The 17,468-nt window shown below is 36.7% G+C and overlaps 2 protein-coding genes across 4 annotated transcripts in view; both read left to right on the top strand.

Annotated features, from left to right (window-relative positions):
* Positions 1 to 17,468, top strand: part of slc23a2 (solute carrier family 23 member 2) — a 46,457-nt gene that overhangs the window by 27,747 nt on the left and 1,242 nt on the right. For 2 of the 3 annotated variants that reach the window (XM_016569243.1, XM_016569244.1), the window contains 5 exons: positions 476 to 623; positions 720 to 825; positions 2,041 to 2,308; positions 2,404 to 2,499; positions 4,988 to 8,013. In XM_016569243.1, the coding sequence (XP_016424729.1) occupies positions 476 to 623; positions 720 to 825; positions 2,041 to 2,308; positions 2,404 to 2,499; positions 4,988 to 5,241 (872 nt within the window). In that variant the 3' untranslated portion in view covers positions 5,242 to 8,013. Of the gene's footprint in view, positions 1 to 475; positions 624 to 719; positions 826 to 2,040; positions 2,309 to 2,403; positions 2,500 to 4,987; positions 8,014 to 17,468 lie in introns of those variants that run through there. The other variant, XR_001641432.1, reaches the window with a different exon arrangement.
* Positions 9,167 to 17,468, top strand: part of LOC107753151 (ras association domain-containing protein 2-like) — a 15,791-nt gene continuing 7,489 nt past the window's right edge. Inside the window, exons 1-4 of the mRNA XM_016569273.1 lie at positions 9,167 to 9,170; positions 9,328 to 9,336; positions 16,342 to 16,347; positions 16,653 to 16,656. Of these exons, the coding sequence (XP_016424759.1) occupies positions 9,167 to 9,170; positions 9,328 to 9,336; positions 16,342 to 16,347; positions 16,653 to 16,656 (23 nt within the window). The remainder of the gene's footprint in view (positions 9,171 to 9,327; positions 9,337 to 16,341; positions 16,348 to 16,652; positions 16,657 to 17,468) is intronic.

The raw sequence follows: 17,468 nt of genomic DNA on the forward strand, positions 1-17,468 counted from the left end.
ATGTGTTCTATTAAAACGTATATGTTGTTTTTTTAAATAATATTTTAATTTCACATTTGTAATATATTTGTAGTTATAGTGTATTAACTTTAAATGTAACATCTATACATCAAAATAAGTTTTAAAGGCACAACAAAAGATTATTATGACTCAATGATTTAAACTGTACTTTATAGTTGAACTTTTAATTCAAGTTAAGTGTGTTAAGAAATATAGCCATGTTGGTATGTTGTTCCAATGAGGTTCCATGACATTTAGGAGGCTTATAAGCAGATCACTATGTTATATAATAGATGAACTACATCAGTTCTACATCAGTTCTTACATTTAAACTGATAATTACAGTGAGACAGTGAGAACTAAATTGTGTAGTGAATATAATGTATTCAATAAACCTTCATGTGGTGGGAATTGTTAAATACTAAACCTGATAAGATTATACATAATGCTTTGTTTGAATGGTTATGTGTTCTAGTCCAGTGGGGGTTGCCCACAGTGACAGCAGCAGGGGTGATTGGGATGTTAAGTGCTGTAGTTGCCAGCATCATAGAGTCCATTGGAGACTATTACGCCTGTGCCCGTCTCTCCTGTGCTCCGCCTCCACCTATACATGCCATTAACAGGTACAACACAAGGACACAATTGCACATATCAAAACTGATAAGACACCTAGCATGTTTGGTTGTCCTAATGCTCTAATTGGAATCACTTTTTCCCAGAGGGATCTTCATGGAGGGTCTTTCCTGTGTTCTCGATGGCATCTTCGGGACAGGAAATGGTTCCACATCTTCTAGCCCAAATATTGGAGTGCTGGGCATCACCAAAGTAGGATCTTTTCCTATTCAGCCTCTCTGGTATTTCTTTTGTGTAATCGTTTACAACGAAGGAACAAAAATAGCACCATCTTGACTCGTAAGCTGGCTTTACAGAGAGCAGATCTTGGCTTTAAGGAGCTGGGTGTTAAAAGCACATTCAGAGAGCAGTCCATATACTGTAGCACATAGCAGCATGTGTTAGAGTGTGTAGTGGCCCTCAGTGACTGCAGCGGATCATTAGCACCCTAAAGACCTTCAGTACTGAAGAGAGCAGCTCTTGAGTTTCCAGCAGTCGTAATTTAAAATAAACTCTGGCTGTTTATGTACTCCCACAGGAACTATTTATTTATTCATTAATTTATTACGCATGCAACTGCTACTCATGAGTCTACTACTTTGATTTTGATACTTAATACTAGTATTACAGTTCCACAATTACAATTTGTGCTGACGCGTTTACTTCAACAATTTGGGAAGGAAACTAAATATATTCATGGACATACGCTACATTTCAAACATTTGGGGTTAGTGCAAATTTTTTTTCTTTTCTTTTCTTTTTTCCTTTGTAAGAAATGAATGCTTTTATTCTGCAAGGATGCATTAAATTGAAAAAAAAGTGACATTTATAATATTAGTATATTTCTATATTTAGTAAATGTTGTTCTTTTGATTTTTTTTTTCTTTTCTTCTATTCATCAATAACTCCTGGAATATCACTGTTTCTCCAAAAGTATTAAGCAGCACAATTATTTTCAACATTGTTAATAATAATAAATATTTCTTGAGCAGCAAATCAGTAATATTAGAATGATCATGTGACACCGAAGGCTGGAGAAATGACTGCTGAAAGTTCAGATTTACTATCACAGGAATCTTATTACATTTTAAAATATATTAAAATAGAAAACTGTTATTTCAAATTGATAATATTTCATAATATTACTATATAATATTCACTGTTTTCAATCAAATAAATGCAGCCTTGGTGAGCATAAAAGACTTCTTTCAAAAACATTTAAAAAATCTTACTGACTACAAACTTTGTAATTATAGTGTATATTTCAGCTGACTTTTTAGGTTTTGTATCTCACTTGTTACTGTATATTACAGTGTAAATAGCAATGTTTGTGGTGTCAATGTATTGTGTGCTAGTCATGTAATGCACTTGATGCAGGAGGTATTCTCTGATTGGTCGTTTCTTCTCTCTGTGTGTTTTATTGTGTAGGTGGGGAGCAGGCGAGTAATTCAGTATGGCGCGGCACTGATGCTATTACTAGGAATGGTGGGTAAATTCAGCGCTCTCTTCGCATCATTGCCTGACCCAGTTCTGGGGGCGCTGTTCTGCACTCTATTCGGCATGATCACCGCTGTTGGCCTTTCCAATCTGCAATTTGTGGATCTCAACTCATCCCGCAATCTGTTTGTCCTTGGCTTCTCCATCTTCTTTGGCCTGGTCCTGCCCAGCTACCTCAAAGGAAACCCTCTAGTCACTGGTAGATACACAAACATGTGTATACTCACCACATGGGAAATGATGATTGCTTCTTGAGGAGCCAGTGAGAAACCATATTCTTTTCTTCTTTTGTAGGTATAGTGCAGATAGATCAGGTGCTGAACGTTCTGCTTACGACTGCCATGTTTGTAGGAGGTTCTGTGGCGTTTGTGCTGGATAATACTATTCCTGGTAGGTGCAAATCTCATAATACACTCATAAAACACTATTTGTCTGAAAAATCAGGAGATGGAGAACTGCTATTTTCAATCTAATTAAACCTTTGGTGAAAATTCATGTCACTTGGTAGCTACCTGGTAGCTGTCATCCTTCAAAATAACCAAACTAGTTTGTGTATAATTTGAAGTTGCAAAAAATTTTTCTTGTTTTTAATTAATGTAATTTTAATTTATGTAGTAATAACATAGGAATAGCACGTGTATTTTTTTTTTGTACTGTTGTATGATGAAGAGTTTTTGTGCTGTTTTAATCACCATTTGATGTTGAAATTATAACATTAAGAATTTATAGCACTATATAAATTAGGGCTGTACAAATTTGGCCAAAAAGTGATTATATATTAATAGGACTAATAATGACAATAATATTATTATTGTTATTAATATTATTATAGCAATCAAGCTTTTATTTTGGCAGAAAACTGCTGTAAGCCCTTAAAACTTCTCTTCGGTTGTCAACAGCCGGTTTATTAGGGCTTCTCATTAAAAGTTTGGGAAGATGGGTGGCATGTGTTGCATTATCAAAAGTGACCCAAAGCAGATGCAGAGATGAAGTTGAAGTGGAGCAGCATTTACTGCAAACCAAACTTCTCTTGGAAAAAAAACACCTGATCTTCTCATGTGTAAAAATATACAGTGCTGTGCTATACTTTGAAACACAATTTAATTAAATAAAAGCCTTTGCAATTTGATAATCACACTAAACCATATTGCAATTTCAGTTTTATTTTCAAATAATTGTGCAGTTCTAGTTTAAAATATTTAGAAAACATTATAAACCTTTAGTTCTTTCTTGTTGATCATGTTTTAGTTCATTTTTGATAGGGCTGGGACAATAAATCGATGCATCGCGAATCGAGAAATGATTCCGCATCGATTCTGAGATTTTCCGAAGGCATCGCGATTCTCTCTTGAATCGATTCTGAGCTTAGTTTTTAACAGCAGATGGCACTGCGTGCTTTAGAAATAGCCGTATTCTGCTTGCTTCCAGTTCCTTACACACGCACCATTTGAACCTAAAATAATCATTCATAAAGTTCGAAAAGGTTGAAGCGAATTACAAGGATGTTCACAGTGGGCTGTGTTTACATTAATCTCGCATCATAAAAGCATAAAAGCAAATGTGCAAGTACATTTAAAGATGCCATAGAATGCATTGATACAATATTTTAAATTGTTCTCTGATGTCCCCAGAGTGTGTATGTGAAGTTTTATCTCAAAATACCCCACAGATAATTTTTTATAGCTTGTTGAAATTGCCACTTTTAGGGTATGAGCCAAAACGCGCTGTTTCTTGTGTTTGTCCCCTTTAAATGAAAATGAGCTGGTGCTCCCGCCTCCCTTTTCTGAAGAGTGCAGAGCTTCAAGAGCTCATGCTCGCGGGCATACCGGTGTTACGGTTTAACTGGTGGTGACAGTGTTACTGACCTCACATTGCTTCCAAATGCAATTTTTAACTACCACATTCCTATTTACGATCATTCTGGTAGCACGTGAAGGCAGCATTAGTGAAAACAGGCAGAGACAATGGTAGCTTTAGCAACATTAGCCTTACAGAGAGCCAAGAAGCTCTCTTTTGGAAAACAAAATATGAGGCGTGATGTTTACTTTGTCTGGAGTCTGGACATTTGTGCACGAAGCGTTGGTATCGATCCCTCTTTCAGAAGCAATCTTTGCACAACTCCAGCGCTGAACTGACCCTAGTTTATGATGCAGTCCGGTGTAAAATGTTAGCACAAACGTATAGGACTTTTCTGCTTTTTTTTCTGGGACATTTCCTTCGAAAATAAAATTAACCACCGTGTTCTCAGCGGTCAATGGAGACTCTATATGTTCGTTGGTGCATCCCAACACACGACACTTTTAATGGCTCTTTGGCGCTGACATTGTACCTCCAGCAGCTACAGCAAGAAAACAGTAATGGCGGACCGCTGCTTCTCACTCAGGGCTGTGTATATGCTAATAGGGCAGAGAGCATCACAAATGGGCGGGACTTCCCCCGAGTATGACGTCATAGTAGTGAGAAATCTGGAACTGCTATTGTGGAGAGACTGTTTATGATTTATTGGGATTATAAAACAATTAGTGGGTGGATTTTTACCATTATAGGCTGGTTGTTTTCACACACTGCGGCCACTGTGTTCAAACACCTTATAAAAGTGATTTTTGCATTCTATGGCTCCTTTAACCACTTGCATTACTCAGCCGAATGCACAAGCCCTCTTCTTCGTGGGCATTTGAGTGTTCAGTTAAAAACTAGCCTAGAGCGCCATCTGCTGTTAAAAACTAAGCTCAGAATCGAGTCCAGAGAGAATCACGATGCATTCCGAAAATCTCAGAATCGATACACTAATCGCGATGCATCGATTTATTGTCCCAGCCCTAATTTTTGGTGCATTCCCTGCTTCCCTCTCATTAACTCTTTTTTTTTTCTGTTCCAGGCACCCCGGAGGAAAGGGGCATACGCAAGATGAATCGTGGAAACAGCGTATCTAAACGGAACAGAATGGAGTCTTACGACCTTCCGTTTGGTATGGACTTCCTGCGGCGCCATCGCTTTTTCCAGTACCTCCCAATCAGCCCCACATTCGCTGGCTACCAGTGGAGCGTCCTCACCCACAGCTGCCATGAGCGCCACAACAGGAGAGAGGACGACATGCCAACAAAGCCAGAACTGGGAGAAAGTGGGGTATAGTGTTTAGCACCGGTAGGTTTTTAGATGGTAGTCACAATGCTCCATTCCACCCAGTCAGTGAAATCCGCAGTCCAGTCCTTTACTAAACAGCCAGCTATAAACTCTTTTCATCCCACAATCCTTTAAAAACTCTGTATCCTTTCTGATTGACTCATCAAGTTTGTCATCAATGCTAAAGTTGGTTTCTAGCTGTGAAAACGGCTTCTAAAAACTTTGACAGCGCACTTTTGGCACTGATCTGAAAGTGTCTCCATGACAACAGCGAGTGGATGCAATGCAGGTTGTACTCGTTCATCTCTCTCTGTGTGGGAGGACATGTGAACAGAGACTGAAAAATCACTTTATATAATCTACTGAATTTCCAATATCAGAGTTCCCTTTTTTTGGCCTGCACTGCTCCATCTGCACAAAGCATCCTTATGTAGATAATTGGATGTTTGAATTTAAACGACGTACTAATGAGTGCTATCACACACTTTCACATTCACAACAGACATTATGCATGGTGCAGTTCCGGATCCCGTTAAAGCAAGAGGATTGTTTAAGGTTTACATAGTGATGCAAGGTTATTGTGCTTTATGTTTGAATTGCATTGCTTGAATTAACGCACAAAATGTAGTTTGCTTGTTCCTAATTTAACTTCTAGAGTCTTGCTTCCAAATCGTTAGTTAGCTGCTATTTCGATTAAAAGCTCATATCGAAAGGGGTGTTTCTTATTAAATACTGTTATTTGCCACCTTGAAATTGTAGTGATTGCACGTTTTGGAGGCAGATAGCTATGCAGTAGGTAAAATTATACGAAAAACGAATGTACTATCAGTGCATGGTTTGCAAATGAAGGAAGACTGGAAGGGAAAAACTTGAGAATTGTTGCACTCAGGCAGTCCCATTGAAAGATGTGGGAAACATTTTCTTTTGGTCAAAATCGATTGAGCCCTCCTTTGGGCGCCACATTTTTGGTCTGTCTATTGTTTGATATAGGTGACACCTCCTCACTGCTGTTCAAGTGAATGTGGTTTATAATGTAGATTCCCACAAGCACTGCAGATGTGGTTTGTTTTTGATCACAGAGAGGATGGGCGGCATTTAGTGGGCATTTATTGACAGGTTCTCCAACTGTACAAATCCTATTATACTGTATTATCACAATCAATTTCTAATCCTTAGTATTTAGTTGTAACTATAAGTTCACATTTCTCATCTTTGGTTTACAGACATTTTATGATCTTTACAGTAACAACATGTACAATACAAAGCATTTTTTTCAGTTTTTGTTATAGCATTGAAACCAATATTTGACTATTGGACACTCTAATGTCATGGAATGGTGACTTCAGTGGCCCTCTTGATTTAATAGTGTACAGTTGTGCTTTAACCTCTGTGATAATCTCACTTAGAGCTCCATCTGATGGTTGAATCTTTATTTGAGGCTCATAGTGTATCCACTTCAGATTCAGAGTTTCTTTTGTTGACTTGTAATTTATTTATTTATATGTACTATATCTACTATCCTTTGCTGCCTGTAAGCAGGAAATGGGAGATGCAACTCTCCACTCCAAGGTTTGATTTGAAATGCTGAAGGTGTGTGTGTGGTGTGTGTTGCAGCTGAGAAATTGCAGTTTTATATTACCACAGTCTTGACATTTACAACATAACTGGTGCTTCCTCGGTGAGTCATTCCAACTAACATGTTTGAGATGTTTTTTTTCTCTTTCTAGCTGACCTGTAATACAGCTTGATGTTGGTTTGTTGGATTTGTGTTGTATTAGTCTTTAACTGAAAACCCTAATTATGCAAGGACCATTTCACTTGGTAACACAATGTTACAACTGTTACTTTGTTTTTAGCCTTATTTACACATTAAAAAAAAAAAAAAACTTCTGTGCACTATAGCAGGAAAGAACACATCGCAGAGTGTTTTTAATGTGTTTGAGAATGTTTAAGTGACAGTGTTTGGGACCTAAAAGCCAGATCCGAGTTCTGTATACAAGGCAATACTAATTTACTTACTGCTTCATCAACACTTGGAAAAGTGTGCTGCAGTAATTGAGTAGAATAAGATCTACAGTTCGAATCACTGAGTGTCAAAACACAAATTATGTCGTAAAGAATTCATTACTATAACACTTTGTGTTCCTAAAATAATCTTATTGTAAAACATTCAGCACTCTAAAGTGTGGTATAATGATTGTCTAAGAATCCAAAGTAAATGCAACTGAGAAAGTGTGCAGTTTGCCACTAAATCTTCTCCCATTCACACCGATAGTGCTTGCAGTGGTGTCAGTCCTCATCTCCTTAAACTTTTATCCTTAAATAGTTTATTGAAATGTTATTTGAAACTTATGAAGACCTTTCACATCCTGTGGTGTTTAATTGTCTGTCAGTCATAAAGGTTTCTATGGTAGTGACATGCATAAATATTTGTCAAGTGATGGGGATTACTGAAAAAAATATATAGCAAAAGTTGATTTATTGATGCTAAATATAGTTTTTGATATGATAACATTTTGGAAATACACGCTCTTGTGCTACATTTCAGTATCCGCTGAGATTTAAAGTTTGTGATGGGTCTTGATAACATGGTGGCATGTGATTCAAAGAAAAACAACCCTTCAGTTATTTTGAAGGGGATATATCTGAAGAATATACTTAGTTTCTCTGAATTGTAATATGTTTTTAATGTTTTATTGTTTTTTTTACACATCATGTTGTGTTTTTACAGACAAGATGTTGGGAAAAAAATGCTTATCTTAAATCATCATGCTGCAAAGCGCACCAATTTGTTACATTTTTATTTGAGTAAAACAAATTCTCTTTTTTGTTGTCTTTTTTTTTTTAAATCTGTAGTTTGATTGAATATTTTTGTTAACTAGACTGTTTTCATATTGTATTTTTCTAACATTACTTCCTGTTCATGTTAAAAGTAGTACAAAAAAATAGAAAGAGGTGCAATGCATTGAGACTATTATAAATGTATGAATATATATATTGAGGGCAGAATGTGCTATATTCTTGGACCAGCCATTGCAGCTCCTGTAAGTAGAAACAGCAGAACTTGTTTTGTTCCATGTCCCTAAAGATATTTAATAAGATGTTTCTGAGCAAAACATAATGTCTTTTGTCTTTTTGTATGTGTGTGTTTGTGTGTGTATCTAGGTTCCCCCCAATTAAGTATTTAAAAAGGAAATATCATTATATAATAATTATAACTTATTATTATAAATAATAAATAAATAAAGTATAATTTAAATAATTATTTTAATGATTATTCAAACAAATCAAATTACATTGTTGTCTATTCCTGCATCCTTTCACATTTTCAAGTGAACAGAATGACTTTCTGAATTATAGTCTAGTTACTATGCAAGGTGACAATAAAATATTGGTCTCTTTTCTATCTGATCTGGAAAACTCATCAAGTATATCAGGTTACACATATCTGTTCTTCACCTCTGCTTCTCCCCCATCAACCGTGTGTGTGTGTGTGTGCGTGCGTGCGTGCGTGTGTGTGTTGACCGTAACCATCTGAGTTAACATGATTAAGCACACACAACTCAACCAGACTCAGTTAATAGATGCAGTCATAGGGGATGCAGAGAGAAGAAAGTGAAGAGATGCTGTCAACAACACCAGGTCTATTCTTTGTGGTCCCATTTTGAATGGTGGGGTCTACATTATTAATAGAGGAAGCACTGCTTATTTATCAAATGATATGATGAATGATAGACCTACAAGAGGTATCTCATGGTGAAGATGTCTACAAGACAAATCTCTATCACACAAAAAAAAAAAAACAATGTTACAAAATGAACAAAGTATGTTGTACTTTTTACTTCAGTAGTTTTAGTTCTTCTTAATCTTGAGCTCCCTAAACTATTTTACTGCTTTTTAGGCTGTATGAACCCTTTAACTGTGCTCTCGACAGATGGGTAGATCATAGCTGGTAGCCTACCAGATTACAAGAGATTAAACGATATCAGTCATTCCCAGCTCAGATTTGCTCATTTTCTGACCCGTGACAACCCATGATGATCTAATCCTCACCTTCAATGTCACTTACCCATTTGATGCCAAATTTTCAGTGAGTGAACAAATGTGTTTTTACTCATTGAACAGCCATATATATATATATATATATATATACAGGCCTATGCACACACACACACACACACACACACATATATATATACACACACATGTATGTATGTATATATATATATATATATATACACACACATATGTATGTGTATATATATACATATATACACACATGTATGTGTATATATATATATACACATATACACACACACACACACACACACAGTATATATCTCAGATTTAATGTAACCAGGCTTATTTTTACAATTTTATAACGTGAAACGGTTTTATTCAAAATGTGTTTTTCTTGTCAACTAGACATGTTTAAATGGTAACACTTTACAATAAGGTTTCATTTGTTAACAATAGTTAACTAAATTTGTTACATGAACAATTAACACCTTTTACAGCTCCTAATTAATATATATATATATACACACATATACACACACACACACACACAGTACATATCTCAGATTTAATGTAACCAGGCTTATTTTTACAATTTTATAACGTGAAACGGTTTTATTCAAAATGTGTTTTTCTTGTCAACTAGACATGTTTAAATGGTAACACTTTACAATAAGGTTTCATTTGTTAACAATAGTTAACTAAATTTGTTACATGAACAATTAACACCTTTTACAGCTCCTAATTAATATGAATCTTATCGTTTACTAATACGTAAATAAAGAGTTATCATGCACTGTGAACATAATCATGATTATTTTTTAGTAATTAACATTAACGAGGTTAATAAATGCTATAAGAATATTGCTCATTGTTAGGTCATGTTAGCATTTACTAACGTTAACAAATAAGACATTATAAAATGTTACCGTGTAAAAGTCGATTTTTATAACATTAATAACAATTTAATAGTTTAAGAACTATTATCCATATAATAATAGTATTATGACAATATTATGTGTACCAAATATGTACTAAGGCTTTTGTGTAGTAGTACATTGTCATCATCTTTCAGAGAGACAAACTCTTTTAGAGTTGTTTGTGTCTTTTTGTACATTTTAGTCACAGATGTTACCGATGGGGATCAAACGGGAGAAACTGTTTTATCAGATCCTTCTTTTCCTCTGCAGCGTCCGCGCGCTATTGTTTTGGGGATTCCCCGCTGAACGCACATGCTGTCCAGTGTCCAGCGCTAAAGGAGCAGCGCGAACAAAGGGGCGTCCGCGGGCGCGCTGAATGGCTGCTGCGCTATCTGAGGTCTGGAACAGCAGATGGGGTATTCCTCCTCCTCAAACGCCCCCTCAAACTGCGATTGTTCCCGATGCGAGCTCAGAAGCTCGGTTTGAGTTGGAGTGGGGAAAGCCTTGGATCGGTTCATAGCGTCGCGGATGGTAGGTTCGTTCAGTTTAGTGCCGTCTGGAGGCATAAAAGCACAGATAAGATTCAAAACCCTTCAGAATCTGATCTGAGCGACGGGCATCGTGACATCGGGCATCTGGAGAGCAGAGATCTGCGAGAGAGGGGTGGGTGTTTGTGTGCTTGCTTTCATTCATGTTGTTTGTTACTCACGATTTGTTCAGACTTGGATGCTGATGTGCCCGTGGCTGTTTTATGCTGGCATGTGTTTGCAACTTTCTATCATAATGCGTAATATGATCAGTTGTGTATTGCAATTTATTGAGAATGTCTTACTGGAAATGTAATATAATATTCAGGCTTCAGATTACAATAGCATCTGTAGACTCTTGACAAGAGAAAAATATGCTACAGTGTTTAACATTTAGAGTTGTTTATGTCCCCTATGAGATATCTGTGTTTGCAATGAGAAAGTAACTATAGGCTCAAATGACTGGCCTGGCATTATATTTGGCCAGATTACATAACCAGTCTGGTTTATCCAGAATAGTTACGGTTTACTTATGCACATGCTGTTCCATCCAAACCAGTATGACTTTCTTTCTTCTGTGGAACACAAAAGAAGTTCATGCTTCTTTTTTCTGTACGATGAAAGCATATTAACAGACTTTTGTTCATCACGGACACATTAAATTGATCAAAAGTGACAGTTTATAATGTTACAAAAGATTTTTTCTGTTCATCAATCAGTTTTCACACTTTCTTTAAGCAGCACGATTATTCCACCATTAATGGAGCAGTAAATCATATTACCGGTAGAATTATTTCTGAAGGATCATGTGACACTAAAGATTAATGGCTGCTGAAAATTCAGGAATAAATTGTATTTGTAAATATGTTAAATAGAAAACAGTTATTTTAAATTGTAATATTATTTCACACCTTTATTGTTTTTACAGTAACTTGATTAGCATAAAAGAGATCTTACAAAAACATAAAAAATATTATGGACCTCGACTTTCCAGTAAGGGCTGAATAACATGTGATTTGGCCTCAGGTAATCACTGCTGATATTTAGACCAGCAGCACCATTGTGAGTGCGATAGCGTGTGATTCAGACTGAAATTGGATAGTTATTTCATATATTTCTTTGGCGCCAGTGAAAATAGTTCTAAAAGAGGCCAAAGCATCAACCTTTGTGAGTCACCAAGGACACAGACAAGCAGAGTGATACAAATAGTGAAATGTCCCTCTGCTGTTGGACTATTGTAAATATCAGCACTCCTGGAACGCTGCTGGACCAATCAGATTTGAGGACCGGGACTAATTGTTTTATAAAACCACAATAATTCTTTTAGGTGCCTACAAATCATGCAATTCTTGCAAATCTTCTTGAGCCATATGAAAACGTTGTTAGAAACAGACCAAAAAATTACATGATAGGGACTAAATTATAAAAGATTTTTCATTTTTGGGTGAACCATCACTTTTAAAAGTGCTCCTCACAACTGCAGGTGGTGCCTGTGACACATTCGAGTGTGAGTGAGTCAGGGAAACATCTTCAGAGAGCTCAAACATGAGGAAAATCATGGGGGAAAAATGAGATTCCTTCTCTTCATCTTGAAACAGTTTCTCTAAACTAAACAACTGCATCGAAAAAACATTTGTTTTGATAAATGTGGATTCTTTTGGTGTTCCTAGTAAGTTATTCGTTACCAGACTAGTGTCTCAGTTGCAAGTTAGAATCTCAGTCAGATGTGGGCGTCACATTTTCCATGCAGCAGATTGTGAAGTATAGCTGTGTTTACTTCTTAACTCTTGAGGGTTTCAGAAACAGCAGCAGCCATCAGAAAACACTCTGACAACTGCGGCAGTGCAAGCTGCTAAACACATGAACGATGGGAAGGAAGAAGAAAAGGAAGAGGGAGCAGACATGTGACTTTCAGCATTGTTGGACGAAGCTTGTTGTCGGTTCGCAAGTGTTTTCCAGGTTGCCGTGGCAATTTAAACAATAGCAGAGCTATAGTGTTTTTTAAGAAGATGCTGGTTGGGGGAGGTGAGGGAATGGATGTAGGCCAGTAACATCAAGCGGAGATCTTGGCCTGGATCTTAAAGACCGAGGTTAGTGAGCGGTTGCTTTGGAATTGGACACCAAGGGGGAACTTCCAAGCCATGGGAGAGAAGAGAAGGGATGGAACGGTGGCCGTGGTTGGTTTCAAGTCATTGCAGACAATAGCATGAACAAACATGAAATTAGATTTTATTACTTTTTATTTTATTATTAAATTAGAATTTATTACTTAAATAGTAACATGCAAACATGCAAAAAAGAGATGTCCACCAACCGAGTTTGGTCAGTTTTGGATGCTGAAGCGGGATAAACCACCGCTTCCATCCTGTCTGTCCCACTTCCACAGTCTTCCCAGCACCGAAACACGTACAACTCAAGTGCCAAGCCACCAGACCGTCTGTGTTTGAAAAACATGTAATTATTCATAATTAGGTACTTTTGTAGATGCAGAGTTGATCATTTGGAGAACTGGCAGATTGGATAGTCACATGAGTCCAAAAGACTGTGTAAAAATAGTTCTCATGCTCTTTTGCATTCATTTTTCATAGACTCCCCTGACACATTTAATGCTAGAGTGCACAGTTGCGTAAGCGTGGAAAAGTACATGGCTCTTGAAACGTGGTGCTGAAGTAGTTTGATGGCTGTTCCAGTGAAAAGCATGAAAAAGTGGCTTTTGCATCGCAGAGACTGAAGCAAGGTCATGTTGCATGGAAAACTGGAGGTTTTTTCTTTATCTATATTTTCCTAACCGACGTTTAACTGAAGAGCTTGAATAAAGAAGAGATTAAAAGTAGAAGAAAAAGTTCAGATAAGATTGTGAAATGTTTTTTTCTCTTGACTTCCCCTTTTCCTTGTTCAGCATGTATTGGATTGACTTTTTGGCCAGTGTGTGTAGTACTGTACACTACTTTGGTGTTGACAAGAATTTGTTTTTGAATGTTTTTGAAAAACTTTGTTTTTGAACAGTTTTGCTGCTTAATATTTCTGTGGAAACCCTAATACATTTTTATCAGGATTCTTTGATGAATAGACAGTTCCAAAGAACAGCATTTATTTGAAATAGAAATCTTTTTAATATTATAAATGTCTTTACTGTCACTTTTGTTCATTTTAATACATCCTTGCTGAATAAAAAAAAAATCCTACTGACCCCAAAGTTTAAAACGATAGTGTACATGCAAATTCATATATATTCTGATACACATATACCAATAATCAAAAACCAAAATCAATCATTTTAAATGCTAACTAAGTATGAAAAATGGATATTCACATTCAGAATTGGCACCAATATATCATACATCCATAATCTAAACAACACCTGTCATCTGATGCCTATTTTCTGCTGGCAATGACTTTTGGATGTGTATCAGAGACTAATAGCTCTTCTGTAGTTCTGGCAGGACTATGGTTGGGATATGAAATATTAATGTCAGAATAAGCTGCTCTGGGTGGATTGGTATTGAATATTTCATCATCTCCTGATTGAGCGCAGTGAGTGGTGTGTATGAAAGATGTGGGAGGGGCCACACACACACACAAATATGCTCTAACAGCTACAGCTAACTGTATGCTCTGGGTCAGGAGATGGTAATGTTGATAAGAAAACATGCCCATACAAGAGAGACACCCTGTTGTTTGCTCGTGGGATAATGATCTTGTGAAAGGATTATTGTGAAGGAGTTTTGTCAGGGACTGAATGAGGCCATTACTGGTTCCATTTGGCATCTCAGTAGGACACCTGCGCTCTGTTTGTGTGTATTTGTGTGTGTGTTGGACTCTTGAGTTACATGCGTACACTAAGTAGTTCTCCTAAAGTGCTCATAATGATTAATGTCAGTGTGCATAAAGACAGTGGTGAACTTGAGAGAGGCAGACACAGAGAGATAAAGGGAGGAGGAGGAGGCGGCAGTGAAACCACCATTGGGGAAGTCTGAAGCCTCATGTCAGTTTCCGCTGTGCATATCAGACAGGAAGAGTTTAGGAGAGCGAAGCTGCGTGTCACATGGGTTCAGCACTGGTTTAGCATTTAAAGACCACCAGACGATCAGCTGCAAAAGAGACGAAGGTAATGTGCGTTCAGTTAAATCTTCTTATATCTAGTTCAGGAAATCCTGTGAGACAGTAAATGGGAAGTACTATTTGTTCTGTTGAAAATGTCAGGATTTAAATCAATGTCTTATTTCAGATGAAGAGGAGTAAATGCAGGAAGGTTGTTCTTTTAAGTGACTTGTATATCATTTTATCATGTAATACAGAGGACAAATGACCGTTTTCTGCATTTAAAGAGATATTTGACCCAAAAATGAACATTCTCTCATTATTTACTCACCCTCATGTCGTTCCAAACTTGTATGCATTTCTTTTTACTGTGGTACACACACAAAAAGATATTTTAAAGAATTATTCGGATCCCATTGCCTTCCATTGTATTTTTTCAGTGGGAAACGAAATGGTTTGATTGCCAAAATTCTTCAAAATATATTATTTTATGCTCCACAAAACAAGGAAAGTCATACATGTTTGAAACAATATGATGCATTTTTATTCTGGATGAATTATCCCTTTAACACTGGTTCACAAAGTTGTGAAACCATATACTAGGCAGATAGCCACTGCTATTTCCTCTCTTTCAGTTCCTTTTACATTATGTTCAGTGTGAAAAAGTATCTTTAAAAAAGCTTGTTTTATTAAAGTTAGATGTGGTTTGACACCTATTCATTTCAGTTTTGTTGGCATGACAATTTTATACTGAATACTTTGAATAAGATGCAATAAAACAGCAACAGCTAGCAGTCAGAGATGTCGAGTAGTTGTAACAGCGGGGTAACAGTCCCCCTGTTGTCCTGCACCTGTCCCTGTCTCCGGAAGCTTCTGTAAAGCCTTTCCAGCTGGTGAGGAAGGAAGCCTTAAGTAGAGCCGTTTGTATTGTGCCAGGGGAACCTCCAAACATGAGTATATGTGTCAGCCATTGAGCTTTAGAGCCGGTCATATAGTTAACTCTACTCTTTCATCTTTGAAATTGACACATTACATATCCTGCATTGAAAAATGTAAAACTTTTACTTTAAACAATTCACACTGAAAAAGGATTTAGACTGAATATCACTGATGTGTTTTCATTCTCTGTGTGAGCATTTCTGTTGGTTGTTGGGGAACTAATGATTATGAATGAATTACACATTAAAAATGTCTTCCGTCTCTGGTTTCATCTGCAATGAATCACAAGGGACAATACTGTATTATCCTACAGCAATGATTGTATTTCAATCAATGGCATTCCTAAAAACATAAAAATATTGATCATTCAGCATATTCAGCAGTTTAAATGTTAAAAGTCTGATCAAATTTAAAATATCTGTTGGGGGAAGGCGAGTCATTCTCTATATATATCATTTGATTGGACAAAAAACTGTGTAGTGCAACATGACTCATCGATAAAGAAAAACATCAAATTTAAATGCAAATATTTCTAAAAGTGAATTTAAGTACGTACGTTAGCATACACTACTGTTCAAAAGTTTTGGGTTGGTAAGAAATTTTTTTTTTTTAAGTAGTTTATTCCTGTGATGGAAAAACTGAGTTTTGAGCAGCCATTACTCCAGTCTTCAGTGTCACGTGATCCTTCAGCAGTCATTCTAATGTGCTGATTTGCTGTTCATCAAAGTTGAAAACAGTTGTGCTGATTAACATTTTTGTGGAAAACATGATGCCTTTTTTCAAATATAGAAAGTTCAAAAGAGCAGCATTAATTTGAAATAGAAATCTTTTTTTTTTTTTTTTTACTGTGACTTCTTTTTTACTTTTGATCAATATAATGTGTCACTGCTGAATAACAGTACTAATTTTTTATAAAATCTTACTGATTACAAACTTTTGAACTTATGAATTTTTTGAATGGTAATGTATACAATAGGCAAGTGGTTCTCAATTCCAGTCTTCGCGTACCACCGCTCTGCATATTTTGCATGTCTCTCTTATTTAACACACCTGATTCAGACAACCAGCTCATTAGAAGAGAGCTCCATGAATGAACTGTGTTCAGACTGACATGGTCCCTACACAGTGTTCATTGCTCCCTACTTCCTGAGCACGGGAAATCTGTAGAAGTTTACTTCGGAACATTCATTCACGGATTTGCGCTACACTACTGTCTGCAGCGTCTTCACACACAGACGAAACTTACTAGAGAAGTGAGAAGTGTGATATAATATACATCTGTAAATAAATACAGTTTAAATTCATGTCTCACACACTTTAATGCCCTTTGAATGGAACATATATGCTCCCTTCGAACTGGAATCATGGTGGAATATCCTGTGATGTCCACTTCGCAGGGCACTTACGGTCGAATAGAACAAACGTCTGAACATCGTGGCCAAAAGTTTTGGCAGTGACATAAATTGTGTTTTGCAAAATTTGTAGATAATTTTTCCACATGTTTCTATTGTATACTGAAGAACAATGATAAGCATATCATACGTTTTACAGGCTTTTATTGGCAAAAAAATATAATGAGTCAATATTTACAGCGTTGACCCTTGTTCTTCATAACCTCTGCAGTTCGCTCTGGCATGCTGGATATTAGCTTCTGGGCCAAATCCTGACTAATAGCGATCCATTCTTGCTTTATTAGTTCTCTAGAGTTGATCTAAATTTGTGGGCTTCTGCTTGTCCGCTCGCCTTTTGAGGACTGACCACAGGTTCTCTGTGGGATTGAGATCCGGGGAGT

The sequence above is a fragment of the Sinocyclocheilus rhinocerous genome, unplaced genomic scaffold, assembly GCF_001515625.1.
Source record: "Sinocyclocheilus rhinocerous isolate Xijiao unplaced genomic scaffold, SAMN03320098_v1.1 scaffold20, whole genome shotgun sequence".
NCBI lineage: Eukaryota > Metazoa > Chordata > Actinopteri > Cypriniformes > Cyprinidae > Sinocyclocheilus > Sinocyclocheilus rhinocerous.